At 44.6% G+C, this 17,448-nt stretch overlaps 1 protein-coding gene across 1 annotated transcript in view; it reads right to left on the bottom strand.

The window, feature by feature from the left end:
- Positions 1-737: 737 nt before the first annotated feature.
- SLC43A2 (solute carrier family 43 (amino acid system L transporter), member 2) overlaps positions 738-17,448 on the bottom strand; it is a 32,061-nt gene continuing 15,350 nt past the window's right edge. The window contains exons 5-13 of the mRNA XM_014953269.1: positions 16,726-16,818; positions 15,868-16,001; positions 15,224-15,426; positions 14,435-14,578; positions 10,740-10,878; positions 10,168-10,300; positions 9,148-9,221; positions 7,290-7,413; positions 738-6,429 (exon numbers count right to left, since the gene is read on the bottom strand). Of these exons, the coding sequence (XP_014808755.1) occupies positions 6,268-6,429; positions 7,290-7,413; positions 9,148-9,221; positions 10,168-10,300; positions 10,740-10,878; positions 14,435-14,578; positions 15,224-15,426; positions 15,868-16,001; positions 16,726-16,818 (1,206 nt within the window). The 3' untranslated portion in view covers positions 738-6,267. The remainder of the gene's footprint in view (positions 6,430-7,289; positions 7,414-9,147; positions 9,222-10,167; positions 10,301-10,739; positions 10,879-14,434; positions 14,579-15,223; positions 15,427-15,867; positions 16,002-16,725; positions 16,819-17,448) is intronic.

Below are 17,448 nucleotides of genomic sequence, written 5' to 3'. Positions count from 1 at the left end.
GCGTTTCTGCGGCAACGGCTGCGTCACGGCGCCACGCAGGCGTCCTGACCTCAGCAGCGCGGCGCGGGAGGACGTCGGGCTGCGGGGGAGCGAGGGGCGGGCGGGCGCGAGGCCTTCCCGCCCTTGGCGTCGGCGGGCGCGAGCCGTTCCCTCACGCGCCCTCGCGCCGCCCTGCCCTTCCCCTCAGCCCGGCCTGAGGAAGGGGCGCGCTCGGTCCGCGACTAGAACCGCCTCTTTTCGGGGGGCGGGGAAGGAAGGGCAGGGTATTAACGCAAAGAGGGAGGGCTGTCTTATATGGGAAAACCCTTAGGCTAAAGGTGATGGGCGTTTCATCCCACTGAGGGCTCTAAGCTCAAAGGGAGGGATTTAAAAAACACGTAGATGTGGCACCTAGGGACGTGGTTGGGTGGCAGACTCAGCAATGTTAACAGTTGGACTCTGCAGAGTTAACAGTTGGAGTCAATGGTCTTAAAGGTCTTTTCCAACCTAAAAATTCTATGATTCATTGAGGGTAAGTGTGTCTTCTGCAAATAGAACTGCACCTTGTCACCGGGTCACGATTAACAGCATTCCCAAATCCTCTTACATTTTCAGTGATATTTCAGCAGCCACCCAAACTGTACCGGGCATTGAGAACAACCCCAAATATTTATTAGAAGTCAGTTGCAGAATAAACCCGTTTATGGGTCCTGTACTAAATAAAAACACACCTAAAGAGCACTCATTTTACCACTTCGTCACTGGAATCAGAGCAAGGATTGTCTTTATTTGATTGGAAAAATAAAACGCCATACATTTAGCATCACCAGGCTCAAGCATGGATAACCAAAATGTGCGGCTTTTGTATCGACACTCTGTACCTCTTCTGTACCGTTCCCATTCAAGGCCCAGTTGCTCATCTTTCAGTATTTGATACCAGTTTAGCCTGTATAAGTGAGCTTCATCTCTCTCTCAACCTGCTGTCTCTGGGTTTTTTGGGGGTTTCTTATTTATTTGGGTTAAGATTATAGTTCCCCCCCTCAACAGTGATTAATTGACATCTGGCTGTTAGCTCCTAAGCTAGAGAAGAAAAAGACAAACACTCAACATGCAGCCAAGCACTTTGGCAGATGACACCGTGTAAAGCATTCATGCTTACATAGTTTCGGTAGGGAGGGAACAATACCTTTATTATGTTCAGCCTCAAAGGAAAGCTAATGATTAACTTATTACCACATTTATTTCTAGATAGTACTGCAAGAGTGCACATCACCTTACAAACACAGAAGAGATGACACAGGCCTGCCCCAAGGAGCTTACAATTCGACAAACATCACAAAAAATTTGGTGAAGAGGAGGAGTTGGGGGAGGCCGATGCTGGCAGGTTAAAAAGATGGGGCTTTCTGAGAGAAAGGGTTGTCCTGGGAATAAAATGCAAGTGACAGAGGGCCAGGCACAAGGAAGTGACAAGCAGCAGTAGATGACAGCATGGGGCACAGGACACTTGATAAAAACAGATTGCGCAGAGACAGGCTGAGCAGCACAGGGAGCAAAACATGTAAGAATGCATCTACATAACACATCATTGTTTCAGCTATTCCAGAGAAGATAACATTGTGAATATAAATCAGAAATGGTGCTTTTTTTTTTTTAATTTAAAAAAAACCAAACCCAACATAACAGTTTCAATCCCATCAGGAATCCTGCTGTCATACTAGTTTTCATTATTATTTTGCACTTCCAAACTGGGAATTAGGGAATACCAAGAGCTCTGCAGATGCAGAAGGGACTCAAGGTGGGGGGGAAGTAACAAAACATGTAGTTTTAAAGATTTCATTCTTTTTACCCTACAGTATCTGCTTTATATTTTGTGGCATATTTTCCAAATTCATCAGCCTGTCAAGAGGGAAATCTCCTACTTTAAAACATTCTAGTGATTTACTGACTTCGTTAAAATCTCATTATCCTACAATTTTCCTTTGCAGACAGAGCATGAAGAGGCCAGGCTTTTTTGTGGGAGTTAAACATTTCAATGGCTGTAGCAGCATTGCAGTTAAGTTGAAGCCTCAGCAAGATTTGCTCTTTTTTTTCTTGCAGATATCTGTGTCCGGTTTCATCTCAAGGGTCCAGATACTCTATGACAGTAACTGAACAATGTTATAAGTGTCCTATTAAGTAACATAGCACGGATTTTCTCTGCTACTCTTGATAGCATCATTTCATTAGTGCTATAAAGACTGTGTCTGTAGGGCTTAGGGACTGACAGATTAGTGAAAGGGAAAAGCTGTCACCCTCCCTTCACCACTGTTAATTTTTTTTCTTTTTTTAAATACAGATGCATATTAAGCACATGTAAGAGTGTAGAGGCCAGAAGCAGTGTTTCCAGAAGGTGCAATCACCTTTACACACCAACGCCCTTGACTCTGAGGGCTCCTACAAATAGCAAATACTCACAGATCAAGCTTCTGCTTCATTACATTCACCTGGGGATGCTTCTGTGGAGGACATGAGATCTTTCCTATGACTAACCTCCTCATACTTCTCACATGGATGAGGGTAAGGGGGTACAAGGGCATAAAAAAACCCCCAACCCTACAAATTCTAGCGTTTAGGAATAATGAAGGTAGTTAAACACATTGACCTATATTTAAGCTATTCAGGTAAATGCATTATTGATTTAAATTGATGTGACTGTCTGGTCTTTGGTAGCCCATTAATTTTTTTTTTCCACAAGGTGGCTCATGCACATAGAAGAACGCATCAGGAATTTTCTTGGTCCTGCATCACTTGGCTAGAAAGCAGCCAAGCTGTTTTCCCATTCCAAATGTTAAGTAATCCACAATTACATTCCCATAAGCATCAAAGATGGAGGCAAACTGCCCATGAACAATCACGTATAACAGGACCATGCCAACAGGGTTTGTTTCTGCACCATGCAACACATCATTTCTGGCTGAAGCCAGAACACTCTGCCCTCTGAGGGGCTCACCCCTGCAGGAGGTGCAGCATTTAAGCAGTTATGCCACAATCAGTATTGGCACATCTTACATACAGACACAGGGGTTGATTTTTTTTTTTTAATAGATAGATTTGAGACTGCTTTTAAAAGTAGTTTTGTTCACAACTGTCAGAGTAAATGAAACCCCACAAGATCAGACCAGCTTTTCACCCAGCCCGGCATGTATTTTCTCTGTCTTTGACCAATTCTTAAGAGACAAAGCATGTAGAAAAGTAATCTTTCCTTGGCATAACTTTCTTATTTACAGCAACTTAAAATCTCCCTGAGTTAGTGGATGCATCAGACTATTGTTGAACCAGCCCCTTTTTAAAAGGAAAAAAAAAAACCCAACAGTTATACTCCTGTTCCCAACAATGTTCTGCAGCAATGAATTCCACGGCTTGACTTCGCACTGTGTGAGAAAGCTCTCCCGTTTGTCTGCTCAGCCCTCCACAACTAAAACTTCATTGTCTACCCCCTAGTCCTTGTGACTGCAAGCCAAAAGGCACACTGTCCTCCCAAGCTGCAAACAGAAACTGTGACTCAAAGGCATGAGCTCCATTCCTTACAGCCGACCAGCAGCTTCTAAACACCATGGCACATCAGCAGAGACACTAAGCATGTATATCCACCATTTTATCAGATGAAAATGGATGAGAGGAGATTCCTAATAAAGGGCAGGAGCTGGGAACTGCAGTAGGGAGGCAGCTGGGGTGGAAGTAATGCTGAATTAACACACTGACACCCTCCAACAGCTCTTTTAAGACATCGAGTCAGGACTGTGGCTCAGGCACTCACCTGTCTGAGCTCTTACTAAAAAAAAAAATATAATAAAATAAATACTTAATCTGTCATTGTCATGTCAAACATCTCAGAGCAAGAGTAGGAATCATCTCAAAATATTTAGTGGCAATATGAAATGCAGAAATCTGCAGAAAGCCCTCTGGAAATCTAGGCAAGCTGTACTACTGCTGGTGGGTCTCTCAATATGTACTTGAGACAATGCCAGGTGATTAGGAAAACAAATCAAAACTCTGCCTCTTAATTATTGCTTGACACAAAAGAAAAGTTGGGAAAGTCACTAAATCATCACCAAAGCAAGAGACCAACAAAAGACGAGAAGTTTTCTAGAAAAGTAAAGTGTCGACAGCAGGCAATAAGGCTGTCTTGGAACAAACACATTTAATAAAGGCAACACATTAAAAAAATTCCACGAATGTGTAAAATACTCAAGTGGCGAGTCATTTTGAAGAGTGACTGGAGACTGGAAGGTACCGTGGAGTGGAGTAGCATCTGAACTGCCCACAGGAGGCTGGCTGGGGCAGTGACTGGAGATGGCGCTGCTGTCCCACAGAGCTGCCTCCTCATCCTGCGCGGGCAAGGCCACCAGCCAGGGACTCTCAGGGCTTCCCTCGGTCCTGCCCATGCTCTGTGCAAGAGGTCACCAAGCTTGCCGTTATGGGAAGGTGAGGACCTGGCTGGGGTAAGCGTCTGCATGCTTCAAAGCATCAGTAAAGGAGTTAACACCCAGTTTCCAGGTAGTTTCTCAAAGGAAAGTCCGGGTGCACTGTTGTTTCTAATCCACAGCTTAGAGCAGGGCAGTGATTGAGTCAGTGATTACTTTTCTAACCAGACAAAGAAGTTGAATGACTTACCCCCTTACCAGGCTTTTCAGTAACACAGGAGTTGGCAGTTCAGAAAGCACCACCTACATCTTCATAACTGTTTTATTTCTGCCCCCAACCTTCCTGCAGCCAGTAGCTCAGCCCAGCACATGTGCTGCTGCTCACCCGCTGGTGATGTCCATCCTCAACAGATCTGCTCCCAGCAGGTCCAAATGGTGCAGCTGGTAACACTAGTCACAAGGCAACAGAGGCTGAGCTACTGATCTCAACAAAAACGCTAAGGGCAGAAAAGTTGACTTTAGACAAGACTTAGCAAAACCTCTATAAAAATAAGCAGGTTAAGAATTCCCTTTGTATTCCCTCTATGGTGAGCAGGCCTGGGGCACCTTTACCCTTGTGTATTGCTCTGTAAGTCAGCTTCACCGTACAATCATTCAGCAGGTACTCTGTCCAGACAGAGCATCAACATCATAGAAGGCTCTTAATACAGCCAAACCGGTAGCTTTTTGGTCAGTTACAGTAACCTGGTGTTCAGCAGCTTGGGGACTTTTATCAGAACAATGCAAAGAAGCTATGTCTAGAGGAAGAATTACATCACCACATCACCCTGCCGTATGTCCACAAGATCCAGTTACTGGACACAAAGGAGTGTTGTGCACTCTTGATTCTTTTCAACAGCAAGTCAGCTCATGACAGGTGAACACCAGAAGTATTCGAAGCCCCAGAACTCAGCTTCAAGAAGCTTCTCCACTTCACTCGATACACACTGCTGCTCCCCTCCCAAGGTCATGTCGGAGGGAAGAGGAGGCAAAAGGCAACAAGTCTCAAAGCACTTCATCAGTAAACATGATCCAATTCCTATCCAAAGGTTCCAGGACGGCAGAGAGTTTAAAACACATACAGGTGGTTTGTTGGCCAGGAAGAAGAGGAATTCCAGGCCTTAGAAGGCTTGGTCTAGGACCGAGCAGTCCACTAGGCTCTTCATTTCAGCGTGGAAGGCAGATCCATTGCTCACAGTCTGTGTCATTTGCAGTACTAAAAGTTTTGGGAGCTGTCAGTGCTAGCAACCAACATTTAGCAATACACTGAAGCTGTGCTCATACACATAGGAATAAAACCCCCTTCCCTGCCTCAGAAGCAGTCTGGGGTATGTCTGGATAGACAGTAAAACCACTGAGTCCAGCTCCATATCAAGCAGAAAGACCATTATGGAGCCCCAGGGTGGGAGGAGAGTGCAGTTGCATCTGAGGTGATGTCAGCCAAGGTTGGGGGAAGAGAGGGAGAAGACAGACTTCAGAGTTAGATTTGCAGACTCAAATTATGGTCTTTCTTCCCTCTTCCCCCATCCCTCTACTCCTTCTCTCCCCAGTTTCCTACGCAGAGACTCTGCCGCTGGAGAGTATGATCAGGGGATAATTTAAGACACAATATCTGCGTGGCCTTTAAAAAAAAAAGGAAAAAAGTGTCCCGTGTTCTGGAGTAAGGAGTGAGAAGTCTCCTCCTGCCATATATCTGAGGAAAACTCAGTCATGATGTCCAGCCCTCACTTCAGTGATGAGCAAAGACTGGCAGAGCCAGGAGAGAAAAAGCCTGGCTTACACCACAGGTAGAACCCACGGATGTGGTAGGAACCTGTACAGGGGAGGTTGTATTTGAAGCACCAGTTTAAACAAAGGCTTCCTCATTGGAAGTGCCATTGATTTTGTAGAACAGTTTGGAATCCTCTATCTTCTGTTTTCTTTCTCTCTCTAGCCTGCGTCTGTAGCAGACCAGGTAGATTGGAAGGCAGAAACCCAGGAGGCTCATGCCAAGCAAGCCAACGTTCACCTGTGGGAAGAAAGACAAAACAAAGTTAGGCAGGTGAGGAAGACGACAGCCCAGTCACGCATGCCCAAGTGTCAGAATCCAGCCCACGTCACTCAGCTGCAGGCAAACCCAGAAACGCCCTGCTCAGTGTATTGGCAACAATCTCCACCGTATTTATATTTACACTCCTGTGCCCAGAGCACCAGGTGTATAATCTAAATCCTGGAAGAATTTGTTGCTCTGGACCATGGCTGTGTGAATCCTGTTCCACAGAACAGGCAGGGCTGTTTAAACTGCGGTTCTTTTACACCAAGTTTGCTGACTGAAGAGTAACAAGCTGCAGGGGTGGGCACATGTAGCCTAGAGATCAGGACCTCTCCCCAAGACCACCCATCCCATTATTTTAATGAGCTGCCCAGCCAGACTCATCAAGACACCACATTAGCCCTATCCTCAATAGCCACTTGGCTTTCCGGACATTAGCATTGGCAACCCAAAATTTACTGGTAATCAGAGCCAATAGCTTTCAAGGGAACAGAGTATTTCTACCACATTTTGATGTCCACACAGATTTACTCACTTTTATCTGACAGATTTTGACTCTCCACACAAACTGTTAGCATAAAGCACTCATGCAGCCTTATCCATTCCTCCCTTTTACATACACCAGCATAAGGATTAATGGCTTTCCCTCCCAGAGGATCATTACTCACACTGAGAAGGGTCTCCTGGACAGTACCAAGGTAATAGCAAGCTGAGGGTCATGTTAAAATCGCAGCTGTTTTTAACCTTGGTCCACATACAGGAGTCTTTGTTTTCAAAAATAAGCCAAAAATCATCTTAACCACCAAGCCTCCACATTAAATTTGAGAAGAACTTGCCCAGAGAGGGTCTCCTTCCAAAGGTCCCGTCAATGCCATAAAAAGAGGCTGCTGCAGAAGGGCGAAAAGGGCACTGACCAACGACTGCAACCCTGTCAAGCTGCCAAACTGAGTAGAGGGGTATCTGTCAACAGAGAAAGCAACAGCATTATTATATGTCACCTTGACTGTTCCCATCACCCCAGATCAGATTACATTCCTAGTTGACTAACACAACAGAACATAGTCCCAAGACAGGCATAATATGAAGAACTCCTCTCTCCAGGACTTATGTGTAACTACCTCTTTTTATAGAGTATTTAGTTACACCCGATGATGTGCACGGTGCTTTCTAGAGCAGAATGCAGCTGGTGACAAGGCTGGAACCTTCCCCTCCAGACTATTCTCATCCTGAGCTCTTAAACTTAAGTAGTATCAGATCCAGCACTTGTTTTGTTTTGCAGTAGGCAGTGCTTATACAACTACTGTTCCTATTGCAAAGGGAGAGGAGTGTTGATATTTCCAAGTTAAAAGCAGGGTCTCTTTATCCAGATGACAACATGTGTGGCTGAGCAATTATCTTCATCTGGTCAAAACAATTTGCTCCCTTTAGAAGTGAGTGAAACCTGCACAACAGGTTAGTATGTGTTTTCCTTTTTAGAGGACAAGTCTGATCCCATGTCAAACTAAACAATACTGTTGATTGCAAAGTGCTGAATATCTGATACTACTAATGGAAAAACAAATTTCAGAAACAGTCTAACATCCTTCTCTTTCCACAACTGAGCAGTGTTTCAAAAGGGTCAGGTTAAACTAAGCTTGGAAAGAAAGTGGATCAAAACCTTCAAGTACTCAAAGAAGTCACATTCAAAGCGGAAAAACAAAAATACCTCACTCCAGGAAGTTCCAGAGAGTTGCAATGGTCAAACAGGATTAGTTTACAAACAAGCTGATATGTATAGTGACAAGCATTTACCTTACCTAAGACAAAAATCATTTGCTTCTGGCTGCCAAGGAGCCAAAAGTTTATGCATTTTTGAAGCAGTCTTAGATGGATTTTCTAGTCTGAATTCCCCAGACACTGGGACCAAAAATCTTTGACAGAAGCAGTCTGTGGAGTTGTGGTCTCCATCCGTGGAGGTGTTCAAAACCCAACTGGACGCAGTCCTGGGCAACCTGCTCTAGCTGACCCTCGTTGAGCATGAGGGTTGGACTAGACGGTCTCAAGAGGTCCCTTCCCACCTCAACGATTCTGTGACTCTCTGAAAGATAACAGCTTCTTTCTGTTCCTCTGTCCAACAGCTCAGGACAGAGGGGCAGATCTGTTTTCGAAACCAAAAACATCGCTTAATAAGGAAGAGAGTATTTAGATTCAGCTATTGATAATTCTGATAAGTTGGAAACAGGATGGATGATCTGTCCTGGAAAAGGGAGTGGGCATCACTAATGGTATCTTGAGCAATGCTTAACCTATGTAATTGCAGAGCAGACCAGTAGCAAATGTATTCAATTATGTTAATGTTTTACCTGGACACATGCACCTGGCTACTCATTACAAGACAAAAAAAAAAGCCTTGAGTTTTAACTATATAACCCTAGTGTCAATAGCCTAGTCTCACCTGAGGCCCATATATAGCTGTGCCTGTCTCACTGCAGTAGCTGTGCCAAAGGGGTTAGCTGTTCCCAAACAAGGAAAGCATCAGCTAGGACTTCAGTCCAGCTACTGTCATATCCAGTGGTGACTGAAGAAACAAGTTGCATCATTTCTCCCCTCTGACCATGAAGACTTCACTTCCTGATCTCCCTCTTATCTGTTCACTCTATCAACCCAAACCAGTTTATCTGGCCAGCCACATATTATAGGTAAGCACAGACTTACACAGCTGCATAGAGACCTCCCACAGCTGAATGGATGAATCCTCTCACGATTGTGTGCAAAATGAAGGAAAGAATCTGGAAAGAGAAGCAGAAAAATGTCACATCCTAGATACCACCCAGGTGTGCCAGACCCCCAACACAAAACAATTCCCAAAAGTTGTTCTCCTTTTCAATACAAAGATGGCCTTGAGGAAACCAGAACCAATATCTGAAAGATCAGCACAAGGGAAGAAATTTGTACTCAACTTTTCCTTACTTTGTAAGGACTAACATGTAGTGCTCCCTGAGGTTAACCACACACAAGACCTATCTCATTTACAGAAGGCACTGCTGCAAGGACATGTCCCCAGCAAACTGTGGCCAGGGTCACAATGTTGTTGGTTTTTTTATTGAGGTTAGTTAATTTTCCACAACTTATTGCAGACCATAAGCAAGTATGAGCAAACTCTGTTTGCCCGCATCATCAAGGCATGTTTAAGTATAGCATAAAATCACTAAACTTGTGCCAAAACCAGGTGGTGCCACAAAATAAATATTTTAACAGGTTTATAATCCCACAGGTACCACTGAGCATAGCACTTGAAACAGAAATAACCTGCTGTATATGTCACTGTCACGCTTCTTACAGAAAATTTTCTGACCATAAGCAGCTTAAATTGAGGCCAGGCTAAATGCGCAGGCAGTGCTGAGAGGAGCTCAGTACAGAAATATTTGTTGTTATGGAACTCAGCTGCAGAAACTTTTAAGCTTGAATAAATTTTGGATCAACTCTGGCACTTTAACTATAGCTGCTTCTTTAGGTTCTCTCAAGATACCCAACCTGCATGATATTACTTGTTTCAGCTCTAAGACTGGGGTTTCCAAAGCAGTCTAGAAGTCTCCCCCAACAGTGCCAGAAAGCCCTCATGCTACAAACTGGTTCTGCTGACTTACAGGACCTCCTGCACTGTCCTGCCTGTCATTTTGCCAGGACCCCACACTGCCAGCCCCACCAGCACACCCATCCATTCGACCTATTCACCTGCAACGGTAGATTAGGAATAAGACAGGTGATTCCAAATCCAACCAGCAGGAAGTTTGTGAATACAAAGGCATTGGTGGCATTGGTGATTTTCTGGATCTGACGATCACGTTTTGGCTTTTTCTTGTCACTTCTGGAAGGATAGCAAAACCTATGTTACAAAAAGCACTTTCAGCAGCAACTGGAACTCACAGCAAGATTCTCCACATATCACATCAACTCTATCTAAACCAGTTTGGCTAGAGGTCTGCCTAAGGAGGTGGTGGGATCTCCATCAGTGGAAGCTGAGGAACATCTGGGCAATTATTTCAGTGCCGTTACTCTTACTGTTAGGCTAGAAGGGAAGTCTGAGCCTCCCCCTCTACAATTTAAATTTGCTCTTCTTGTCTGATCTTAGTGGACATGGAAGATAGTTTGGTCCTTTCCTCTGCAATTATCAAGTCTTCCTTCAGGCTTTCTTTTCTATACTGAAGAACCAGTATTCTTTTCAGTCTTTCATCATAAAACATATTAGGCAGAGCAGAGGGGGCCTGCTAGGTGGCTGCATGTCCCGTGTGGCACACACTACGCACTGCTCAGCGTTGTTCTCCTCATTCTCTTCTGAGCCATCGTCGCATTCTTTCATTCGCCAGTCCATGATGTACCCAATCACAGGCGCTGTCAGCAAGCACAGCAGCTGCAATACCCCAAAAATGGAAGTGTAGAGAGCCACTGCAGGGGGGAAAAAAAAAAAATAATTAAGAAGTTGTCAGATCAAGTGATACTGTAGCAGCAACAGAAAGAGATGACAGAAAAGAAACTGTTCCTCCCCATTAAACACCTTTCTCATTAAGAGCCCAGACCCCGCGCACTCACAGGCAGGGCTAAAGGAGCTGGGACACCAAAGCCCAACTTTGTCATTTAGCCTCCCAGAAGCAGGACATTAGAGTGGACAGACTGCACACATTTGCCTCAACCATTCTGATCCTGCACCAATATTCTCTGAGCAACATCAGCCAAACATCAAGTAGCCCTCCAGGAATAGCACCCAGCAACTGCTTATTGCCAGTGAGGTTTCTTCTGGCTAGGACCAACAGGAAAGTTCTTCCAAGCAATAAATCCTGCACAGCCAACCCTGCCTTAGTCATCTCCTCTCCTGCCCTGCTGGGAGCTGCAGCTACATCGTCTCCAATTGGGAAGTTCCAACAAGAACAAGTCAGGCTGGGAAGGTGAGGACTAACCCATTTTGTGCAGAACAGACAAGCCTGAAGGCAGGTGGAGGGGAAATCAGCAGCAAAAAACACAGCATCTGAGAGCAATCATTAAGAACTCAAACTGATGAAAATTCCCCATATGGGAGGAAGGTCTGCATGGCTTGCTGAGGGAAAGCTGATGCCAGCAGCCTTAGAAGAAACTGTCCCCTGTTACTGACCAGTTCCCCCCACCCTGCAGTGCTTTTTCCACTTCCTCTCTGCAGCCCACATGATGGATTTGTAGGCATCACCCAGAAGGGCTGGTGAATCATGGTGTACTGCAGCTCTGAAATAAGGATGCGATTCTGAAACTGCCCATCTCAGCACAGAGTGCTCACAAGTTACAGCACCGTAAGCAAAACAACAAAAAGAATTTTGTTTTTTCCCTCCCAATGCATTTCTAGATCTAGCCAAAGCAGTACAGCCATGACTTATACCAAAATCAACTTGAAACGGGAAAAAGTCTCCAACGAGCCTTTTTCTCCTATACAGTTGCACCAAACCCCAGCAGGGCTGTCTTGCTGTGCCCAGGCATGGCATCTGATGATACTTTTCCTGGCTCCAGTTGCTGGCAAGGGAACCATGAAGAACTTCCAACTCCAACCTTCAAACTCACATTCATGCCCCCATTACCTCCGCAAAGACAAGCCCTGAAGTGGCCCCACATCCTGTCTCATTATAGCAACTGCTGTATCCAAGTGAGACAGGTGGCATCACCCTCTACAAAGGCTCCTGGAGCTGATTTGCTGTTGTCTGGTTATTTTTTAATAGAGGGTAAGAAGCAAGCCACGCTGTCATGTTTTGCCCCTTCATGCTATTCTGAACACTTAATCTTGGGCTCTAAACAGCAAGAGCAGAAGCCAACTTGAAGCAGGGAATGAAATTTATGGGATCAGCAAGGGAAGAAGAGTCAGAAGCTGCTACACAACAGGGCCTCCTCAATTTATCTATCATTTAAAAAAAGATTATTTCCTGAGGAGAAAGAGAGAGAACAATACCTAGAAAGTACCATCAGAAGTAGATATGACAGAAGTAGAAGCCTGGATAGAGGAAACAGACAAAGGGTGAACACACAGGCACAACCCTTTACATCCACTGTTCTACATGTCTTTCCCTCAAAACTATCCTGGACATATACCTCCTACTACCAAGTTTTCCAGCCCACCCTGATTCAACCCAAGGTATCCAAGTACTACCAGATTTGAAAGCAAGGTGACAATGTATGAAAGACACAGCCAAATGGCAAGTTCTAGACACAAGTCTACTCTTTCCCACCTTCCTACAACAGAATTATAGTCATTTACAGAGGTACTGAACCCCTTAACTTCTCTCTCATCTTTGGAAGGGGTCAGAAAATAAGTAGCCACAGGCTGTCTGCTTTTTCCAACTGTAGGTTTCATGACAGGTCTAAGTCACCACAATTTGCACAGGAAGCAGGATTTTCAAGGACACAGTGACTCACTGCAACTTCAAGACTTTGCTCCTTATCTGAATTATTTTCCCCACATCCTTTTCTCCTGTTCTATTCCCAGCAATATTTAAGTTTTCTTTGACTGTAACACTTGCAGGATTGACTTCAAGTCTCTTCTTCCCTTGAGTGCTCCTGAGAGCAGTTGCAGGTGGAGGGAGCTTTCTAAACAAATCACATTCAAGTAAATAACTGCATGAAGAAAGAGGAACCCAAGGGAGCAGCGTCCCATCCTCTCTTGATCTGCACAGATTACATTTCTAGAGAGCTGCACGCGTCTTGGAACTGCTCTTGCAGCCTGACACTGCTGCGACTAGACAATACCACTGTTTTGCTGATGCCATGGAAACACCAAGACAGCAGATTGCACTGTGAGCCCAGGCTACATTCAGGGGGAGGAGGGGGAAAAAAATCGGGAAGAAATCTCAAAGGTGGCACAGAAAAAGATGCAGTACACCCAAGGGGCACAATCCCTTTTTTAATCATGGAGCTTGATCTAAGCAGAATTGGCAGCATATATAGTTAATATTAATTCTAAAATACCAAGGAGGGGAGGGGAGAAAAAAAATGAAAGAGAAATAACTAGAGCAAGCTAAGGTAAAAAAAAGAAAGAAAGAAAAATAATCATTGTGAGAGTTACAAGGTAAGCAGAAAACTAAGCTGTGTTGGGAAAGGTAGGCAGTGTGAAGTTTGTCCTGTTTACTGTTTAATGTCTAAATTGGCTCTTGAGCCAGGAGATAAAGAGCTGAATGCTGCAGGCTGTCAAAGGCTCAAGAAACAAAGCAATTCAGGGAATGCCAGGGCACTTGGAGTTTCCTTCCCTCCCCCAGAGCTCACTCCTGTTTTCAGAGGAGTGCCTCTTGATTTATCAGCTTCATGCAATCCAGATTTAACAAGTTCAAACTGGATCTTACTACAAAGGAAAAAAAAAAAAAAAGGCTAAGTCTTGTTTTGCAATCCTGGGTATTTTCAACAACAGTAAACTAATGTACTCTTTCCTGCTTGCTCCATGTGCTGAATCAGAGCTATAAATACAGACGAGTCCAGTGCAGTGAGCACCCCTGAGCCTCCCCGGCACACACCAAACTGCACAAAACAGCTATGACTTCACTTCTCCCACCCCCGGCTGCTGGGCTGAGACACCTAGTCTAACCACTAGTCATGAGAAGTCAGCTGCTCTGTGCTTTGCACTTGCTTAGGATAAGCAAAGCAAATACCTGAAGAAAAAGGTTTTTCAATTAAAAAAAAAAAATTATCACAGTCCATCCTGAGAGGCTACTTTCAACAACCCATCCGGGGAAATAACATGGAATAGTATTTAACAGACACTGGGCTAAAATTAGCTTGACATTCAAGTGTCTACCTCCATGCCCCTCTGTCCTGGGCTAGTTCCAGCCTTTTGCTAGACCCTACCAGCAGCTGTCAGCTGCACTCTGACACCACTAATTGCCATACACAGTATATCTGCTGAGTAATCAGGCTCGCTGGCCTCTTGCAAGGACCAAGTCCAGGTCAGGGCCAGGTCCCAGTTTCAAGGAAGCAGATAAAAGTCTTTAGGTTACCCTACCTTGATCTTCATCTCCAGATAGAAACTCAAGGATGGTATTCATGGCCCCCATGTAGAAGATGAGCCTCAGCTGAGTGACACACATGGTGATAAGGCTGAGCAACAAGATAGGACTGAAGACACTCTTCATGAAGGAGGGAGAAGCTGTAGAAGGAATAATAGAGTCTCTAAAGAAAGCAACGTACAATTGGTGTTACATGTAAACACGTACAATTTCAAAAGAGGCTTTGGGCTCTTTGACCTCTGAGTTAGCAGGTCTTCTCCTAGCCAGGCATTCCAACACTGCGTGCCAGTGGCACCTCCAAGGAGTTCACAGTTAGCAACTGCCTGGTGCCTTAAATCTTCCATAGTGAACAGCTATAGATGCTTGGAGTTTGGCTACCAGTAACTGGACCAAGGCAGCAGGAAGACTCATCTAACTCTGGATTAGAGCAAAAGCTTCAAACCATTTACTTTTGCCATAGCCCTGAGTAAAGGAAGGCTTGATCATGATGGCAACAGTCTACCTAAGAGACAGCAGTGACCAACTGCACTGTCCTTCTACAGCCATACCTGTGACCCATGCTGTTGTCCCCACCACTGGCAACAACATAGGGCGTATTTAGGCAAGTATACAAGGACAGGATTCCTTATATAACTGAACTTGTATTTAAATAATGGTGTCTGGCACGTGGCCCTGGCAACACATGGATTATGTATCGCTATCTCATAAACAGGTCTGGAGCAGAGCAGAGAGGCCGACAGCCTTGTGCCAGCACAAGCATCCCTGGGGCACTCATGGAACCACACCTGTGTTGTCAGGCTGGCACTTCACTTCTAGGTCCACCGTAGATAGACAGAGCTTGTTGTTCTCTTGCAAAGCTGCTGGCTCCTTGGGGCCCTTCATGGAGCTCCCCACACTGAGACGGCGCCCCACAGTCGTTACTTGCTTGTAAAACTGCTTCCCAGTGATTTTGTGGTCAAATCCCAGCCAGCTGAACTTTATTTTCACCCTGTTGGGCAGTAAAGAGCATGAGAGCTGCAACACAGGGTGGGGAATCACAGGCAGCAAAGTTGCAGGAGTCAGAAAGACTACGCGTGGATTTAAGGCGCTAGTTTCCATCTACAAACCCACAAATGGTCTGGATCCAGAGCACAGAGAGATACTTCCCCTGGGCCAATTTGGCACAGGTCAATATAGAAATACTTATGACTACTGACAGATCATTTTCCTTCATAATTCCTACGTTTTGGAAAGTTCAACTTTCCACAGATATTCGCCAGTCAAGTCATAACATTAATGGCAGACATAAATCCTCAACCTAAGGAGGAATGGCAGCTATAAACAACATGCAAGGGAGTTCCCTGTCCACTCCTCTAAATTAGCCGTGGCAGCACTTTCTAGAGGATTAAGAATGGGATTAGCCCTCAAGGCCAGTTTAGAGGACACTTACGAATAGTCCATGTCTTCTGGTCCTGGGAAAGGCTCCAGTGGCCAATTGAAGAAACAGTTGAGGAAAACTAGTCCTGCACAGCTTGCCCAGACAAGCAGAATAAGGATGAAGGAGACCCCAAAGTCATATATAACCTGGAAATCACAAGGGAATATGTTTTTGGCTGTAAGAGCAGAAAGATACTTCAATATTCTTTGAATGAGGTCTGAAAGGAAGCTGTGGGAAAGAAAAACATGCTGTATTTAAAATGGTTTAACTCAAGTGGTAACAAAGAGCAGTTCTGTGACATGCAGGCTTGGAAAGAGATGTGTATTCACATCTTAAATAGCAGCTACAGCAACAATAGGACCTCCAGCTGGAATAGCATGCAGCAGTATTGCAGATGACTGCCATCAACCATTTTTGTTTTGGACCTTCTCCTTGGAAAGCCAGAAGAAACTTCCTTGCATGCTTGAGACTGTTTTGCCTTTACTATATTTCCCTTACTCTAACTCTGCAAGGAAACATCTCTTGTTCAGAACCACCAGTGATCTACTGAAGCAGGCCAAGCGACCATCTCTTCTGTCCCTTCCATGGTGTTTGCCAAACATCAGTGACAATCACACAGATTAAATATAGACATGTGTATTAAAAATACATGCATATATATATACTCCTTAGAGCTTAAAAAAAGCAATCTTTAAATCTTCAGGCAGCCACTTGGGAAATCTTTTAACAGACAGGAACCGAATCTTGCAAATGCACATCTCTAAACAAGTGCTTTAACAAATAGTCCCTCTTTCTTGCCACATTATTGCTAAATGGTGCAGAACTCCAGCACAACACCACCAGTCATGAGTCACGATCCCAGGACCTCACCTTGATTCCTGGAAAAGTCACAGCAGAGGAAGCATAGGAGCCAATCATCAGAGCAATGAACGTGGAACGAAGGTCACCAAACATGTTGGGCAGCTGGGGAAAGAAAAATTAGTTGAAACAGGCTGCTGCCAAGAGAAGGGCAGAAGAGGGAACTAGTCTTTCTTGAGAAGACATACAGCTAATGGCAGACATAAATCTGACATTTAGGATTAAGACATCTGAATACCAATCTGAAGAAGACAGTTTTACTCAAGAATGACTTACTGACTTAGCCCTTCAGGATATTGCTCCACAGGTTGCATTGGTGTCTCTAGCAACAGTGAACTTCTATAATCCAAGATTTATGTGCTTAATGACACTGCTTCTTTCCAGACTGACAGCATACTTTGCATTAGTTACACAGGAGTGTTTGCTCAGGCCCTAGTGCTTTCTTTAAGAGCTCCTTACCCCCAAGCCTGTAGCCACCACCTCTTCTCCTCTCAAGAAATAAATGCTCAAGTTCTCTACATATCACACTCTTTTTAGTCAAGAGTTGTTAAACACAGGCTGCGATAGCTGCACAGGCTTTAACACACCCTGCAACACCTTGAACTGCCAGGTTTGTTTATGCATTTTGGGTCAGCACCCAAGTCTTTGCAGTAGACCAGAAAATTCCTGTTATAACAGGAAGGAACAGAGACAAACACAAACTGTGTTGCTGTTCACATTTCCACTTCTAGCTAG

The sequence above is a fragment of the Calidris pugnax genome, unplaced genomic scaffold (assembly GCF_001431845.1).
Source record: "Calidris pugnax isolate Ruff unplaced genomic scaffold, ASM143184v1 scaffold133, whole genome shotgun sequence".
In the NCBI taxonomy this organism is placed as follows: domain Eukaryota; kingdom Metazoa; phylum Chordata; class Aves; order Charadriiformes; family Scolopacidae; genus Calidris; species Calidris pugnax.
The sequence above is the reverse complement of the archived record's forward strand: the minus strand, read 5'-3'. Positions and strand labels throughout refer to the sequence as shown.